General features: G+C 53.7%; 6 protein-coding genes across 6 annotated transcripts; 2 read left to right on the plus strand and 4 right to left on the minus strand.

Annotated features, from left to right (window-relative positions):
- Positions 1-1,146: 1,146 nt before the first annotated feature.
- On the minus strand, positions 1,147-3,055 carry ASPACDRAFT_51494 (putative rhamnogalacturonase; the record flags this gene model as incomplete). Its single annotated transcript, XM_020202489.1, has 7 exons — positions 1,147-1,235; positions 1,348-1,653; positions 1,728-1,941; positions 2,009-2,143; positions 2,206-2,413; positions 2,470-2,548; positions 2,623-3,055. 7 exons carry the CDS (start codon positions 3,053-3,055, stop codon positions 1,147-1,149), a joined length of 1,464 nt encoding a protein of 487 aa, XP_020058073.1.
- A 398-nt stretch (positions 3,056-3,453) lies between these two features.
- ASPACDRAFT_25643 (TauD/TfdA dioxygenase family protein) lies at positions 3,454-4,834 on the minus strand (the record flags this gene model as incomplete). The annotated part of the gene is made up of 4 exons (XM_020199354.1): positions 3,454-3,569; positions 3,657-3,888; positions 3,962-4,083; positions 4,177-4,834. 4 exons carry the CDS (start codon positions 4,832-4,834, stop codon positions 3,454-3,456), a joined length of 1,128 nt encoding a protein of 375 aa, XP_020058074.1.
- A 915-nt stretch (positions 4,835-5,749) lies between these two features.
- ASPACDRAFT_51496 (putative MFS transporter) lies at positions 5,750-7,480 on the minus strand (the record flags this gene model as incomplete). Its single annotated transcript, XM_020202490.1, has 2 exons — positions 5,750-7,307; positions 7,338-7,480. The coding sequence occupies 2 exons, from the start codon at positions 7,478-7,480 to the stop codon at positions 5,750-5,752; spliced, it is 1,701 nt and encodes a 566-aa protein (XP_020058075.1).
- Positions 7,481-9,169: 1,689 nt separating this feature from the next.
- On the minus strand, positions 9,170-9,618 carry ASPACDRAFT_42001 (Dabb family protein; the record flags this gene model as incomplete). Its single annotated transcript, XM_020201016.1, has 3 exons — positions 9,170-9,328; positions 9,387-9,497; positions 9,553-9,618. The coding sequence occupies 3 exons, from the start codon at positions 9,616-9,618 to the stop codon at positions 9,170-9,172; spliced, it is 336 nt and encodes a 111-aa protein (XP_020058076.1).
- A 657-nt stretch (positions 9,619-10,275) lies between these two features.
- Positions 10,276-11,242, plus strand: ASPACDRAFT_26703 (NAD(P)-dependent oxidoreductase; the record flags this gene model as incomplete). The annotated part of the gene is made up of 2 exons (XM_020199442.1): positions 10,276-10,320; positions 10,376-11,242. The coding sequence occupies 2 exons, from the start codon at positions 10,276-10,278 to the stop codon at positions 11,240-11,242; spliced, it is 912 nt and encodes a 303-aa protein (XP_020058077.1).
- A 1,473-nt stretch (positions 11,243-12,715) lies between these two features.
- On the plus strand, positions 12,716-13,482 carry ASPACDRAFT_116729 (uncharacterized protein). Its single transcript, XM_020196010.1, has 2 exons — positions 12,716-12,979; positions 13,115-13,482. Exons 1-2 carry the CDS (start codon positions 12,838-12,840, stop codon positions 13,267-13,269), a joined length of 297 nt encoding a protein of 98 aa, XP_020058078.1. The 5' UTR covers positions 12,716-12,837; the 3' UTR covers positions 13,270-13,482.
- The last annotated feature ends 145 nt before the right edge of the window (positions 13,483-13,627 follow it).

Genomic DNA, 13,627 nt, shown 5'->3' on the forward strand with positions numbered 1-13,627 from the left:
AGCCGAGGAGCAATGGGCAAGATGATAAAGGGACCTCGGAGTTGGCGCAAGCCCTAACTCTGGGCTGAGATCGGGCGGGTCCTCTTCCTTGAGTCCAGGTGAACAAAATCAAAACAACGAAAGCTTGTGCTTGTAGGTGAACCTTTGGTGCTTTCTTAACAAACAACATCACGTATTACACCCTCAACGATATACCCAGGCACTGTACACTTGCCCTTGGATTAAGACTCTAAACCCTTTAGACCAGTGGTACTCGACTGTCGTTGATTGGAAAAGCGAGAGCTCAGCTCATCCTGTGCTTCTACTGATTCACACGGCGTTCTGAAGGGCTAGAAAATCGCTCGGAAAAAGTGGGTCCATGTATGGGTTGACAGCAAGCCGAGGATACTGCGAGAAGCTAAATGAGAGGCTACTTGAAGCTAGAGAACTATAGTGAGACATAACAACATCCCACGATATCCGACGAATATCTAGGCGGCGAGTCTCCTCTCCACGTTCGGCAGCCCGAGCTGGACACGTCTGTTAAGCAAAGTTTTCTACGACCCAAAAATCGTTCCTCCCTTTTGCATTTCAGTCTATAGACTTCCAGTCAATCTTTCCACCCCCACCATCGCATCATAATTTCCTGAAACTATGAATTCCAGCCCCCTCGTCGCCCGCCTCGCGGTCACCGGAATCTTGATCTCCTCCCTCTGCTGGCTCTATGCAATCTCCCAGGGCGTCGAGCCGGACGTGAAACACCTTCTATGGTGTCACCTGAGCTTGGCCATTTACCCCGCCTTCGTCCACCGATGGCCAGCGGCGCATCGACGACCAGCGACTGCATAGGAGCAAGCTCAATGGTGTTGGTGAGAGAACATGGATACCCTATGTACTGCGGTTCCAATGGAAGGACGGTGATGGAAAACGTGGATAAATGGTGCATTCGGTTTATTTACGTGAGGCTATCTGAGGCACTACCTGAGAGCCGACGCAGCGCGGCAGGGGCCGGTTCAAGTCGGAAGATTTCCAAGAGAAAGCGATCAGTTCTAGTGATTCTAGAGTGAAATCATCCCCGAGTATCGTCAACCGAATCGCGGGGTGGATTCTCTCTATATTGATCTATGCTCCGGAATTCGAACACTCCCGAAGTCATGTCTCATCCCTCTAAAAGCTCCCCCAGTAGTGCAGATCATAATCCACACCGCCAGGCCTCCACAACGGCTTGGGAGTGTACACCGGAATCGGCGACGCAGCTGTCCAGGGGCGTCAGATTAGCCATTATCGTCCAACTTTACTACGCATTGCTCCAGCCCACAAAGGGGGGGGAAAGGCCTTAAATGAACTGGAAGAAGAGGGAAGACTTACTTCCATAGCCCGTACTCGGCACCGCCCAGGTCGGCGACGCGGGGGCCGTCCACCCCGTCGGCGACGCCGTGATGGTGTACGTGCTTGTGTACGTGGTGGGGGTTGCCCCGGGCGCGAGGGACTTGATCCCGTCGTTTGCGCCGTAGGAATCATCCCCCGTACCAAAGACGTTGTTGATCTTGTTCAGCACGGTGGTGCCGGTCTCGGTCCAGACGGTGAAATCCTCGATCGTGACGTTCGTGGCGTACGTGAGGTCGTTGGCGATGAGGTAGAGGGGCGGGCGGACGGTGCCTTGGGCGACGGAGCCTACGTTTGCCGTTAGTATCCGGTATAGGTGGCTACAATTGTGGAAAGTTGTGCAGTGGGAGGTAGCGACGGACCTGAAAAGTTCTTGAACACCAGGTTGCTCAACGCCACCGCTCCCGTGTCCGGCTCGAAGGTATTCTGCCAGTACTGGTTGACGCTTAATCCGTACAGACTGGCCTTGGACCGGAAGTTCTCGAAGGTGACGTTGGTGACGTAGCCGGAGCCGCCGGGGTAAGTCTTGATGAAGGCGATGTTGTTGCCTTGGATGATGCTGATGTTTTTGGCGACCTTCACTTCGGTCAGCGGAAGCTCATACTGAGACCTACTAACAAGTAAGGATGGGGCGGGAACTGACGATATTGGAGATCTCGGCAGAGACGTTCAAGCTGCCAATGGAAATTCCCGAGCCGGCCTGGTTGCAAACCAGGTTCTCGACCAGGGCGTGGTGGGAGGGACTCTTGACGGAGACGCATTCGTCGCGGTTGGTGACCTACCCATCATGAACATCATCAGCAAGGCAAGCAGGGGAACGGGCTGAACAAGAAAACAAACCTCATTGTCATGGATCCAGTAGTTAGTACCGATAGCATCGATGCCGTCGTAACTGCCCAGGTTCGCCCCGCGGATCGTCAAGTGGTAGACCTCGACGTTCACGCCAAAGTCCAGCACAAAGTGGAACTTAGGGCTGTCGACCAGGATCAAGTCGTGGACGGTGGCATTGATGGCCGAAACGACTCGCACGAGCCGGGGGCGATCGGTGCTGCAGTTGTTCATTAGCACCCGGATCTGCACGAATGACTGCAACAGTAAACTTACTTGTTGAGATTCCGATAGATGTATCCCTGGCCCTGGATTGCTCCCAGTCCGTTGGACGAGTAGAACTCGAAATCGACAGCTGCCTCATTCATCAGCACATAACAAAAAAAACCCGAAAAAAGCAACCGAGAGGGGGGAAAGGAAAAGACATACCATTCACAATAACAAGCACATCTAGCAAGAACTTCTGGTCACCCTCACCGTTGATGGTGGAATTGAGCACGTCCACGCCGGCATAGCCCTGGAGGATCAACGCACGTTCAATGGTCCAGTTGCCCCCGTAGGCGGCGGTGATTAGCCCATCCAGCTGGAACGCCCAGTTGGTCGCGTTGCTGAGCACCACCCCGCGCTCGATCAGATAGTTCCCCTCGGGGACGATCAGTCGACTGCCCGGGTTGGGGAGCACGCACTCGGTGAAGGTGGTCTCGAGCGCGGTGGCGATGTCGGTGCTGTTGTCGGCGACGGCGCCGTAGTCGAGGATGCTGCACTCGTGGGTCTTGAGGGAGAGGTCGGTGGTGGGACCCACGGGGCCGATCAGCTGGCCGGCTGCTAGGCCAGCGAGGACTAGGGAGGAGAGAAGAAGCATTGTGATGATGCTGGTGCTTGTCTGGAGGTAGGACTTTAGGGGTTATGGATGCCCTTTTATACCTGAAGCGTGTCTTCAGGACCAGGGGCAGAGGAGCATGGCGAGGGACTGCAGAAGATTGACGTGATCATGGTTTAATTTAAACAATCCTGCAGCTATATTACCTACGGTGGAATGGTTGGACTAGGGGAAGTGGTGCCTGCAGCTGGGGTGGTCTGCAGGTTTAGGCGAATGAGCTTCACATGGACTAACTTGATAAAGACATTTCTCGTTGGATATTGCAGTACGTGATCTGATGTCAATGAAAGAAAAGCAATTGTATTTTTGTATTCTACCGACCACACCACGGACTAAATCCTGTTTGCACAGCCCACGTATACTCTCAGTGTCCTCTCCAATCACGCCTTCTTGCCCTTCTCCTCCGCAAGCGCCTCCTTCCTGGTCTTGGACTTGGGATCGAAATACGGCGTCTCAGCCTGCGGCGCAACCCGCAGCCCATGCCGAAGATGGGGAACTATCAGTTGCAGAACATTAGCACTCTCGTCCACTCCTCCATCTAACAGATTCACCACGCGATAGCAGCGACAGCAGAATGACTCACAGTAATCGAAAATCCCCGTATGAAAAGTGGCGCGATTATCCCAGATGGCCACCGCGTTCTTGGACCACTTCCAGCGCACCTGGAACTCGTACCCCTCCGCCACGGTGCGATAGAGGTTATCCAGAATGCCATCGCCGATGCGCTTCTCGAGGCCGACAATCTCCTTGGTGAAGTTCTCGTTGACGTACAGCGTCTTCCAGCCGGTCACTGGATGCGTGCGGACTACGGGGTGCTGGCATTGACCCACGAATTAGCCATTGGACAGTACTTTTGTTACCTAGAGTTCCGGAGGCTTGAACACTCACATTAGTCTCGATAGGATCCCTCCGGAGACATCCACTCGTCCGCAGGGCTTTCTCCGCCTGCTCCAGCCCGCTATGCTTGGCCTCGAGCGTCTCCAGGAAGGCGCGCAGTTTGGGCGATAGAGCTGTCATGCTCGCCAGTTAGCATCTCCCCAATCCCCTTGCCACTCAACCCCTCACTCACTCTCCACACCATATCAAGATGGAGGAAAACTCACATTCATACAAAGCATACCCACTCGCCCAGATCGTATCACCACCAGTCTCCTCCCCGCCCGGTCCCGCTTTAGGCAGCGTATCCATCTTCAACATCGTCAATCCGGGCGGCTGCAACTCGTAACTGACATCGGAATGCCAGATCTGATGACTCCGGCCGTTGACCGCCGTCTCGTCCTTGTGGATGGGGTGCACCCACGGCAGGTCCGGGATGATGCCGGCCATCTGGTGGATATGCAGGTCCCCAAAGTACGCCCCGAAGGCGATCTGCTCGTGCACGTCCATGTTTTGATCCCGGAAGAAGACGACCCCGCGCTCAGCGACCAGCCGCGCGAGGTCGTTCTTCTGCACATCCGTCAGCTGGGTGAGCTGCAGGCCGGTGAGTTCCGTCCCGATTTCGGGGGTGAGGTGGATGATTTCGGTCGCGGCGGAGAGGAGGTCCTGCTTGTTTGGGGAGGAGGAGAGGCCGCGGTCGGTGAAGGGTTGGATGGTCAGATTGGGAAGCTTGAAGGGGGTGTAGTTAGGGTATTGCAGGCCGGCGGCGCGCACCGAGTCCAGCGGGGAGACGCCGCGCGGAGTGCGGTATTCCGGGTGCGGCAGGTTGGGGGGTCGTGGAGGCAGGACCAGGTCCTTTTGCTCGGAGGGTTGGATGGAGCCCATTGTGGTCGGTGTTTTTCGAGAGCTTGGGAAGAAAATGGAGGGGTAGATTGCCAAGTGCAAGCAAAAAGGAAAATGTCAGATAGCTACGGCCGGGCTGTTTGTTGCTGACGGCATCACTTAGGGCTTTATAGGTGGGAAAAGACGTGATCGAGGGGCAGTCGGTGGTCATCTTCCCGGGGTTCGGCATCGTGCAGTTAATCTAAAGTACACTATAGTGCTTGTCGACTGGGTCAGGCAATTCTCAGTAATAGCCGAGAGATGCGAAGCAGGGGTCCAGGAAATGGGGTCCTGTTGGTGGACTTATCTCCGTCACGTCATTCGGCCTCGGTGTGAGGCTATACTTGCAATCTACTGATACTGTACCTACTAGCTGATAACAAGGCAGTATATCACCGTTGCCCTTCGGCTTACACTCGACTTGGCACGGCCCGGATATCATAAAGCAAACCAAAGCGTGACCGAGGATAGCAAGTGCAGACAGAGCCCCTTATAACACACTGATGCGGAAGGGGTGGGAGGTGGTTACTACTTTGCCTGTTTCAAAGATGAGTAGACTATCACCGTGATGCAACGAAAAGTCCCCTTTACAATCTATATCCTAGGGAGGGTAGAAGTCACCTGGTGTGACTTTGATCGGGATATTGGAGATGAAGATATGATGGAGGATGAAAATAGGAGGCCCAATCATTGACCCTTCACTGGATTGTAAACATTAAGAATAACCTCGCGGCGGTAAAACTGAGTCCAAGTTGGCTAGAACATATTGCAAGCAATGGCAGGGAGCCATTGAGCCTCAGCTCTGTATATTTCTTACACTAATCCAACCCTCCTTCCACCACTGAAAAAAGCCATTACGCACACCACACCACACCACCCAAACAACCTTCCACCCCATCCAAGTCCCACACTCTTCCCCTAGCTATCGAAGAAAAAGTCCAATCGCTTGTTCCCCTCGTCCTTCGTATTCTCCAGGTAATCCGCCTTCTGCTCGTCCGTCATCGCCGCCCACTTGTCCTGCTTCCACTGGTTGCGCTTGGCGTAGTACACCTTCGCCAACACATACACGACAATCGTCGCGACGTTGATGGCGATGAGCTGGCCGTCACCCCGGTGATAGTACGGCTTATCGTCGTCGCGATAGATGTTCGACGAGGCGATCCCGGACAGCTGGATGGTGATGTTGTACAGGGCGGCGCTGACGGCGCGGGTGCGCACGGCGTTGCTGAGCCGCGAGCACCAGCCAACATGCGCCGCGTGGGGCGAGGGCCAGCCCAGCAGCACGAAGGTGACGGCGTAGAGGCCCCAGTGGGACAGCACGCTGGCGCTGCGGTACAGCACGATGAGCAGCGGCAGCGACCAGAGCTGGGTCAGGATGCCCACGTAGCAGATCTGGCGCCAGCGCTCGGAGAGCTCCGTCACCAGCAAGAGATTGATCGCCGAGAAGACGGTGACCGGGATGCCGAGCAGCGTGGTGTGGAAGGTCGAGAAGCCGATCGCCTTGAGGGACAGACTGAGGTAGGACTTGGGCGGCGAGGTCGGGATCTCGAACAGGATCCCGATCACGTAGATCGGCCACAGGTCGTAGTCCTTCAGACTCTTCCACAGCATCCCCAGCGTCAGGGCCTCGCGGTTGTGCATGTCCCCCTTGGACGGGTCGTCGCGCAGCACCCGGTTCACGATGATCTTCTCCTCGCGCTCCGTGAAGTACCCGCGCGGGTTCCACCAGGTTTTGGTCTGCGTGGGGCCTGGGACGAGGAAGAGAAAGCTGAGGAAGCCGATCACGATACTGATGAGGGCCTCGATCAGGAACAGCCACCGCCAGCCCTCGCGGCCGTCGACACCGCGCATGTGCAGGACGCCGTAGGCGATGAACGAGGCGATCACGCCGGAGATGGAGTCGACGAACCAGAAGAAAGCCAGGCGGATGGGCATCTCCCGCTTCGTGTAGAAGTACGACAGGTAAAGGATGGCGTCCGGGATGAATCCGCCCATGAACAGGCCGATGAAGAAGCGGCAGGCGAAGAAGCCCGCCCGGTTGTGCATGAAGAACTGTCCGCCCGAGGCCAAACTCCAGAGGATGATCTGCACGGGGATCCAGCGGTCGGGGCCCAGTCGCTTGCCGATCATCTGGGACGGAATCTCCGCGATCAGGAAGCCGATACGATACATGTTCTGGGCGTTGTTATAGTCGTTGGTGTTGATGCCGAGGTCGGGGAGGAGGTTGTCCGCCGAGGCATTGCTCAGGTTCCCGCGATCCAAGTTCAGTCCGAAGAACATGACGAAGATCCAAAGGAGGATCGTGAGGTCGGTCTTGCGCCGGACGGCTCGCTCCTCGCGATAGGTCCATCGCTCCGACGGGTCGAATCGATGCAAGTTCTCGTAGTCCGCATGGGGCTGGTAGAAACGGGCCAGGTTCGGGTCGTCGAAGACGCTCCGCGTGGTCGCGACGGCATCCAGATCGATCGTCTTCTTGCTGCGGGCCGAGAAGAAGGCGAAGAGCGACCGGGATTGAGGCTCATCGTCGGGTTCGGCCAGCGATGACGACTTGTCCTTGGTGTCTCCGGCCGGACTGTCGATGCTGGTGGCCTGGACATCCTCTAAAGGATGTTTGCCATCGAGTGCCGATGTCTGATGGGAGATCGACATTCTTGCTTAGCGATGCTGTGATGCCCAGCTAGCTCTCTAAACCAAGGAGACGCACCTGAACTTCGACTTATCGTGGCGACGGTGCGCTTCATATACTGCACTTTAGCATGTGCATGGGTGGCAGTATGCGCACTGAAGGTGCAAACGAGCATATGCATGCGTGCTTCAAGGAAGCGATGGTGCAAGAATGTGGTGTCCAGATCTTGTACAAGTCCACACTAGTGGCATTGAAGTGGATGGCGAATTGTAGGACCGTCTAATCTGTTAGATATGATAGCAATCTAGCAAGCCAATCATCTCCTGTGATAATTAACCGCGACTCGATTAATATTCGGAGGTCAAGCTCACGGCTGTTCACCTCGGAACTGTGCTTGGGCCACGCCATGGCTTGCCCAGATCGCTAAGGCGAAGAGGACAACGCCAACCCGCTAACAAGAAATCAGAAGCCGCTCGGATGACAGGCTAGATGACCAAAGTGATAAATGGAAAAGTTAGCTGGATGGATGGCAGGGGAGGGGGAGCAGGAGCAAGAGGAAGAGGAGTGCGGGATGTTGTCATGTCAGGGTTGGCTTGCACCATTTGCTGCCGGATTGTGTTATCGTCTTCAGCCTCCATTCGAAGAACGTTAGCCAGACAACACCACACAAGCTCAGATAATAGTTCATCGGTGTCTCGCCGAGATTCATCTATTTTCCTGTCTCTGATTCATGGAATATTATGATCCATCCAGTTCAGCGAACCGTATTGAGGCTCCATAGTATTAGCGAGGATGGTGTGAGAAGTCCAGCATCCTTGTAGCTTTCACAAGATCAATCACGCCTTCCCTGCAGGATTCTGCGGGGCAAGCAGACTTCTAAATCAACGATGCAATTCTTGCGGTGAGTAGGGTGAGTCACAAACGAGTAGACTGATGATTTGAATTAGAAAGATAGTCTCCCTAGGAGGAATGAGGATACTTACCACTATGTGTCTGAATCTGGAGCCATTCACATGCTTGGAAAACACATGTCACCACTAACAGGTATGGGCAAGTTAGCTATAAACAGAATAGTAACAAAAAGTCTACCTAGTCATATAGATGGTGGTGTTGTTTATTTTATCGATGGATAAAAAAGGGGAACGCTCAAGCAACCCCCCACCAAGTTCCATCATATAACTATAAGCATGTATATAGAGCTAGGACATAGGGCTGACAGCCGTTTCAAGACAGCTCCAATTCGACTCCGGGTCGGATCAATACATTCAGGGATTCGTTCCTGGGCTGGATCTGTCAGCTACTGTACAACATCGGTACTAAGATTCTACTCATGCATACTGGATAGCCCATGCATGTCAAGTGGAAACCCTTCTACATGGAACCCACTCGGGCAAAACCAATAGAATCCAGGGTCGTTGCAACTTCCACGTGGCAGATGGGCCAACAATGTTTCAACTCCTGGTACGGTTCTTCGAGATCCCCAGCATGGACAAATAACCTTGGAGTACCGGGTCAGACCCAGGTCACAAGTTTCATTCCTGAGAGCAGAGGCAGCCTACACCAGTTTAGAAAAAAGTGACATCGCTCTATATTCATGTTGAGTTCAGACCGGACTAGCCCGTCTTTGAGTACCGAGGCCTGAGATGGTGTTAACGCAGCCAGCGCATTGCCCATCCCAGCCGCATAGCACCGTGTACCATGATATCAGCACGTCAAATCAGCTGCCCGTCAACAAAGTCCACCACCTGCACCCTCTCCAGATACTGCAAGACATCCTTGACCAGGGCAATGTGCACCGGGTCCATCTTGGCGAAGTAATCGCGATCGCTGGCGTGCTCAAACACGGAGACGAACGCATGGCTGATGCCATCCTGCCAGCAAAAGGTCAACTTCCTATCACTCACCACACCGGCAAAGACATCAACTTACCTGCAGCCCTTCAATGGAGGCATCCACACCGCCCTTCATGCTGACGATGTACGGCTTGCCGGTCTCGGGATGAATGCAGGAGTCTTTAAGACCCTTGATCCGACTAGCGACCTGGAAGGTATTGTCAGCCGGCATTCCCGCTTTGCCGCTAGCTCCAACAACGCACGTTCTCTTTAATGTCCGAACCGACATCGGGCTTGAATTGAAGCAGAACAATGTGAGAGATCTGCATGTTGTCTAATGTTCTAAATGTCCCTTCACGAAGCAAACTTTACTCGACAACCGACTAAGAGAGACGAAACTGTGTCTTATACGACACCATTGACAGGGCTGCTTAGAAATCCGTTCCGCAACCTACATCATGACCCAACTCATCAACTCATCAGACCCATCTGAACTAGCAAGTTGGAAGATTCTAGCGATGTCGGCAGGAGAGTTTGAGAGCCTGTTTGAGGCAGCCCTGGAAAATCGGATCATCCTAAAACGGATTAGTTTCCACCATGCCACAGATTCTGCAGCGGAATCTAGTCCCAAAGCGGTTAGGTTCCCGCAGTTTGTTCTTGCTTGGCAGGGTCCGCCCAGTTGGTGGTAGTAGTTCAGTCTTCCCGAGTGCTGTTCAGTACCTTATCCGTATATTCCAATGGTAGAAATACTTTGCGGCATAACTCAACCTCCCTGGTAAGCGAGGGCTGATTTCTAATCCTGCTGTCGCCTCAATTGCCTCGAAAAGCTATAAGAACACCGGAAGAATCCAAGCATATTCCCATCATCATCACCATCATCAGCACAATCATCATCGACAGTTTCAATCACCACAACTGCCTTGATCTTTCACCTCTTTCACCTCCTTCCCAACCGATCTTCACATATCAACATATCAACCTCCACAATGTCTCCTCGTCTAGCATGGATCGGCCTCGGCAACATGGGTCGAGTACGTCACTCCTAATGTAAACCCATATAGCCTCAGTCAAACTAACACAATGCAGGGAATGGCCTCCAACCTCGCCGCTAAGGGCCCCCAAACCACCCCCCTGATCATCTACAACCGCACCGCCGCGCGGGCCGAAGCCTTTGTCAAGGCAACCCCCAACACCACCGTCTCCGCCTCCCTCGCCGACACCGTCACCGAGGCAGACATCATCTTCACCTGTGTCAGCGACGATGCCGCCATCACCTCCCTGGTCACCTCCGCCCTGGCCACCGACGTCAAGAACAAGCTCTTCGTCGACTGCTCTACCGTGCACCCGGACACGACCACCACCGTGCACCAGCAGCTCACCGCCGCGGGCGCGCGCTTCGTCGCGAGCCCCGTCTTCGGCGCGCCCGCCATGGCCGCCGCCGGCCAGGTCATCTGCGTGCTGGCCGGTGCGCCCGCGGACGTGGAGGCCGTCAAGCCCTACACGACGGGGGTGATCGCCAAGTCGTTCCTGGACTTCTCGGGCAGCGCGCCCGCCAAGGCCTCGCAGCTGAAGGTGCTGGGCAACACCTTCGTCATCGGCATGGTCAAGTCGATCGCCGAGGGGTTGGTTGTCGCTGAGAAGACCGGCCTGGGCACCGACGCGCTGATGCAGTTCTTCGAGAATGTGTTCCCCGGCCCCTACGTCGCGTACGCCAACCGCATGCGCACGGGCGACTACTACAAGCGCGAGGAGCCGCTGTTCGGCATCGATTTGGTCCGCAAGGACGCCAGACACGCTTTGGATATGGCCCGTACTGCGGGCGCCACGATGCGGGGCGTCGAGTTGGCCGATAAGTACATGGAGAAGGTGCAGGAGAAGCAGGGGGAGAAGGGCGACTTGGCGGGAATCTATGGCGCCGTCAGACAGGAGGGTGGCTTGGAGTTTGAGAACTGAGATCTCAGTCGTTTTGGATGATTCCTGTTTGGACTGCGGCGTTATATGTCTAGCCTAATTGATATTGCTGGATTTCCTGGACGTTTCTTTTTTCCTTATAAACAGAAAGGCTAATTACTTAACTCATGGTTTGCCACCCTCGTATCGCCGCCCAATGGGTGCTCCTGCTGCTGAGGCTTCTACGAGCGCAAGCAGAGATCTTGCACTTCCACACAGCGGCGGTGGGAATGGGGAAAGTCCTAAGTTGCCGACCCCGTAGCAGCCATTGTACACTGTTACCGCCGACATGATCACTTAGTTTACTGTTGTGGATTCTGCCCAATTGGGAGGTCTTGACAAAGCCGTACTTGAATCAATCTCGACATATTCTGCAACTGTCATGTGGAAATCGACTATTCATTGAAGTAGAGTATTTGTATTGAAAAGTTACGACTACACGGGTTGAAGAAAGTGACGCAAGAGTAAAGAAGGGAGCTATATATACCAAGCGAGCGAAGGCGGCGCGGCGGGAGAACAACCCTACTAGTATGTCTGTATATGCTGAGTTTGACTTGATCTGACCCCGTGGCCCGATGGAGTTCAATGATCAAGATTGTATGCTAATGTTAATTATCTAATGAGCCAGAACTTGAGAGACAACATAAGGAAAGAAAGACAGGCCCCCTCCATGCCCGGGAAGCAAGCAGTCCAACTGGTGTATCAGTATGCATAGCGCAAACCTAGGCGTCAGCATGGTGAGCAAGATATTGGGGCAGAAGACTCGGGTGGCCCGGCCCTATAGTTGTGCCAGTGAAGACTGCGCCACCAAGTTAAATGGTTTTATCCAAGATTAGTTTCGTGAACGAACAGGATACCTCTCGTCAGTAGGATCTACATAAATGATCTATAGCATTTTGACCTTGGAGTGGTCTTGAGAACATAAGAGAGCACACCAGGACTACAGATACGGCGAAGTTTCTGCAAGTTCAGTACTGAAGGAAAGGACTAACCCGCCAGTCACAACTTTGAAAACTTCTCAAGAAGCACGTCCTACAGTTGCTTGAAATAATTACAAATGTCGAGACCGAATATCTCTGGGAATGACCACATCTCGTGACGAATAAGCTTTGAAACTGCACCCCTCCGCAGTTCCAAGCCCCAAGCCACACCCGCAGATCGAGTCGGATCATCCGCCTGCCACTGGGCGCCTTAGCCCGCCTAAATGCCCGAACTTCTAGGGTTGATCCAACCAGCTGGTTAGGTCGACTGCATCGGCATATACGATCCGTGCTATTTTTGGGACTATGCCATGCAGGTCTTGAACTCAACACCAGGACTGTCACCATTCGTCGTGAGATTGCTTATTATTGTACGACGGCCAGTTCCTAATTCTTAAGAGGAACTAAATATAGCGTCTACATCTGAGACCTTTTCACTATTTATGGTAGAGGACTTCAGTGATGGTCGAGAAGATGCTATATAAACATGATCCTGCTCGGGTCATACCCCTTCTTCAAACCCAACAACTCAGTAAATCCGCAACAGAAGCCATAAGACATCTCACTCTACGCGCACCCTCGAAACCTTTCTTACAGAGTCCATCCTCAACCACCAAAATGAGAACCGCTTGGCTCTCCACCCTCTCCCTCCTCACCCTCAGCGCCGCAGCCTTCAATGTCTCCGTCACCTTCCACGGCGCAACCGAGGACGAGTCTTACTCCCTCCTCTTTCCCACAGACACCACCGCCGTGCAGATTGGTACGTTGCTCCACCTTTTCCTTTCGGAAACCTGTCTATTCTCCGTTTTTCCTTTCTCTTTTTACCTCGAAGTGCCTTTCTCTCTCCTCATTTTCTTATGTAAATAAGATCACTGATACTATGTGACACGTGCAGATAATCCCATGATCGTGTACAGCATCTCCTCGCCGGGCGGCGGCTTCTGCACCTTTGTGGGGGTGGAGGGCGAGGATGTGGTGATCTTTGCCGAGGATGAGGAGACTTTGACGACTCCGCAGGCGATGAAGTGGGGTAGTTGTGATAACAACTGAGAGCTGGCTGAACTGAGTCAGGACCGCCAGGCTGGGTTCTTTATCGGGGGACAGATGCAGGAATGGGTTGATTGTCATAAGCTCTCTTTATTGTACAAGACGTGGAGCGGGGATGAGAATTTCACACTCATTTGATACAAACACTTCATAGTAGCAGAAAGACAAAGCGTGTTGTTGCCTGAAGAGACTTTCCAGATTTGATTATCTGCCTGCAATCCTGCAACACTGTAAGTTCTCTATCAAAAATAAAGAGTTCAAGGCTCAACGCGTCAAAACCTGCAAACTGAAAGCTTCAACCCCAAACCCGGCTAGTTAATAAACAGCCCCTGTGCTACTCCTATTCACTATCGTGAGTTTG

This window comes from Aspergillus aculeatus (assembly GCF_001890905.1).
Source record: "Aspergillus aculeatus ATCC 16872 unplaced genomic scaffold ASPACscaffold_5, whole genome shotgun sequence".
In the NCBI taxonomy this organism is placed as follows: Eukaryota; Fungi; Ascomycota; class Eurotiomycetes; order Eurotiales; family Aspergillaceae; genus Aspergillus; species Aspergillus aculeatus.

What these genes read in the sequence shown, in the direction of transcription:
- ASPACDRAFT_116729 (XM_020196010.1), top strand. Translation starts at nt 12,838, where the DNA reads ATGAGAACCGCTTGGCTCTCCACCCTCTCCCTCCTCACCCTCAGCGCC. An exon ending in CACCACCGCCGTGCAGATTG is followed by an intron (nt 12,980 to 13,114) that starts GTACGTTGCTCC and finishes TGACACGTGCAG; the next exon opens with ATAATCCCATGATCGTGTAC.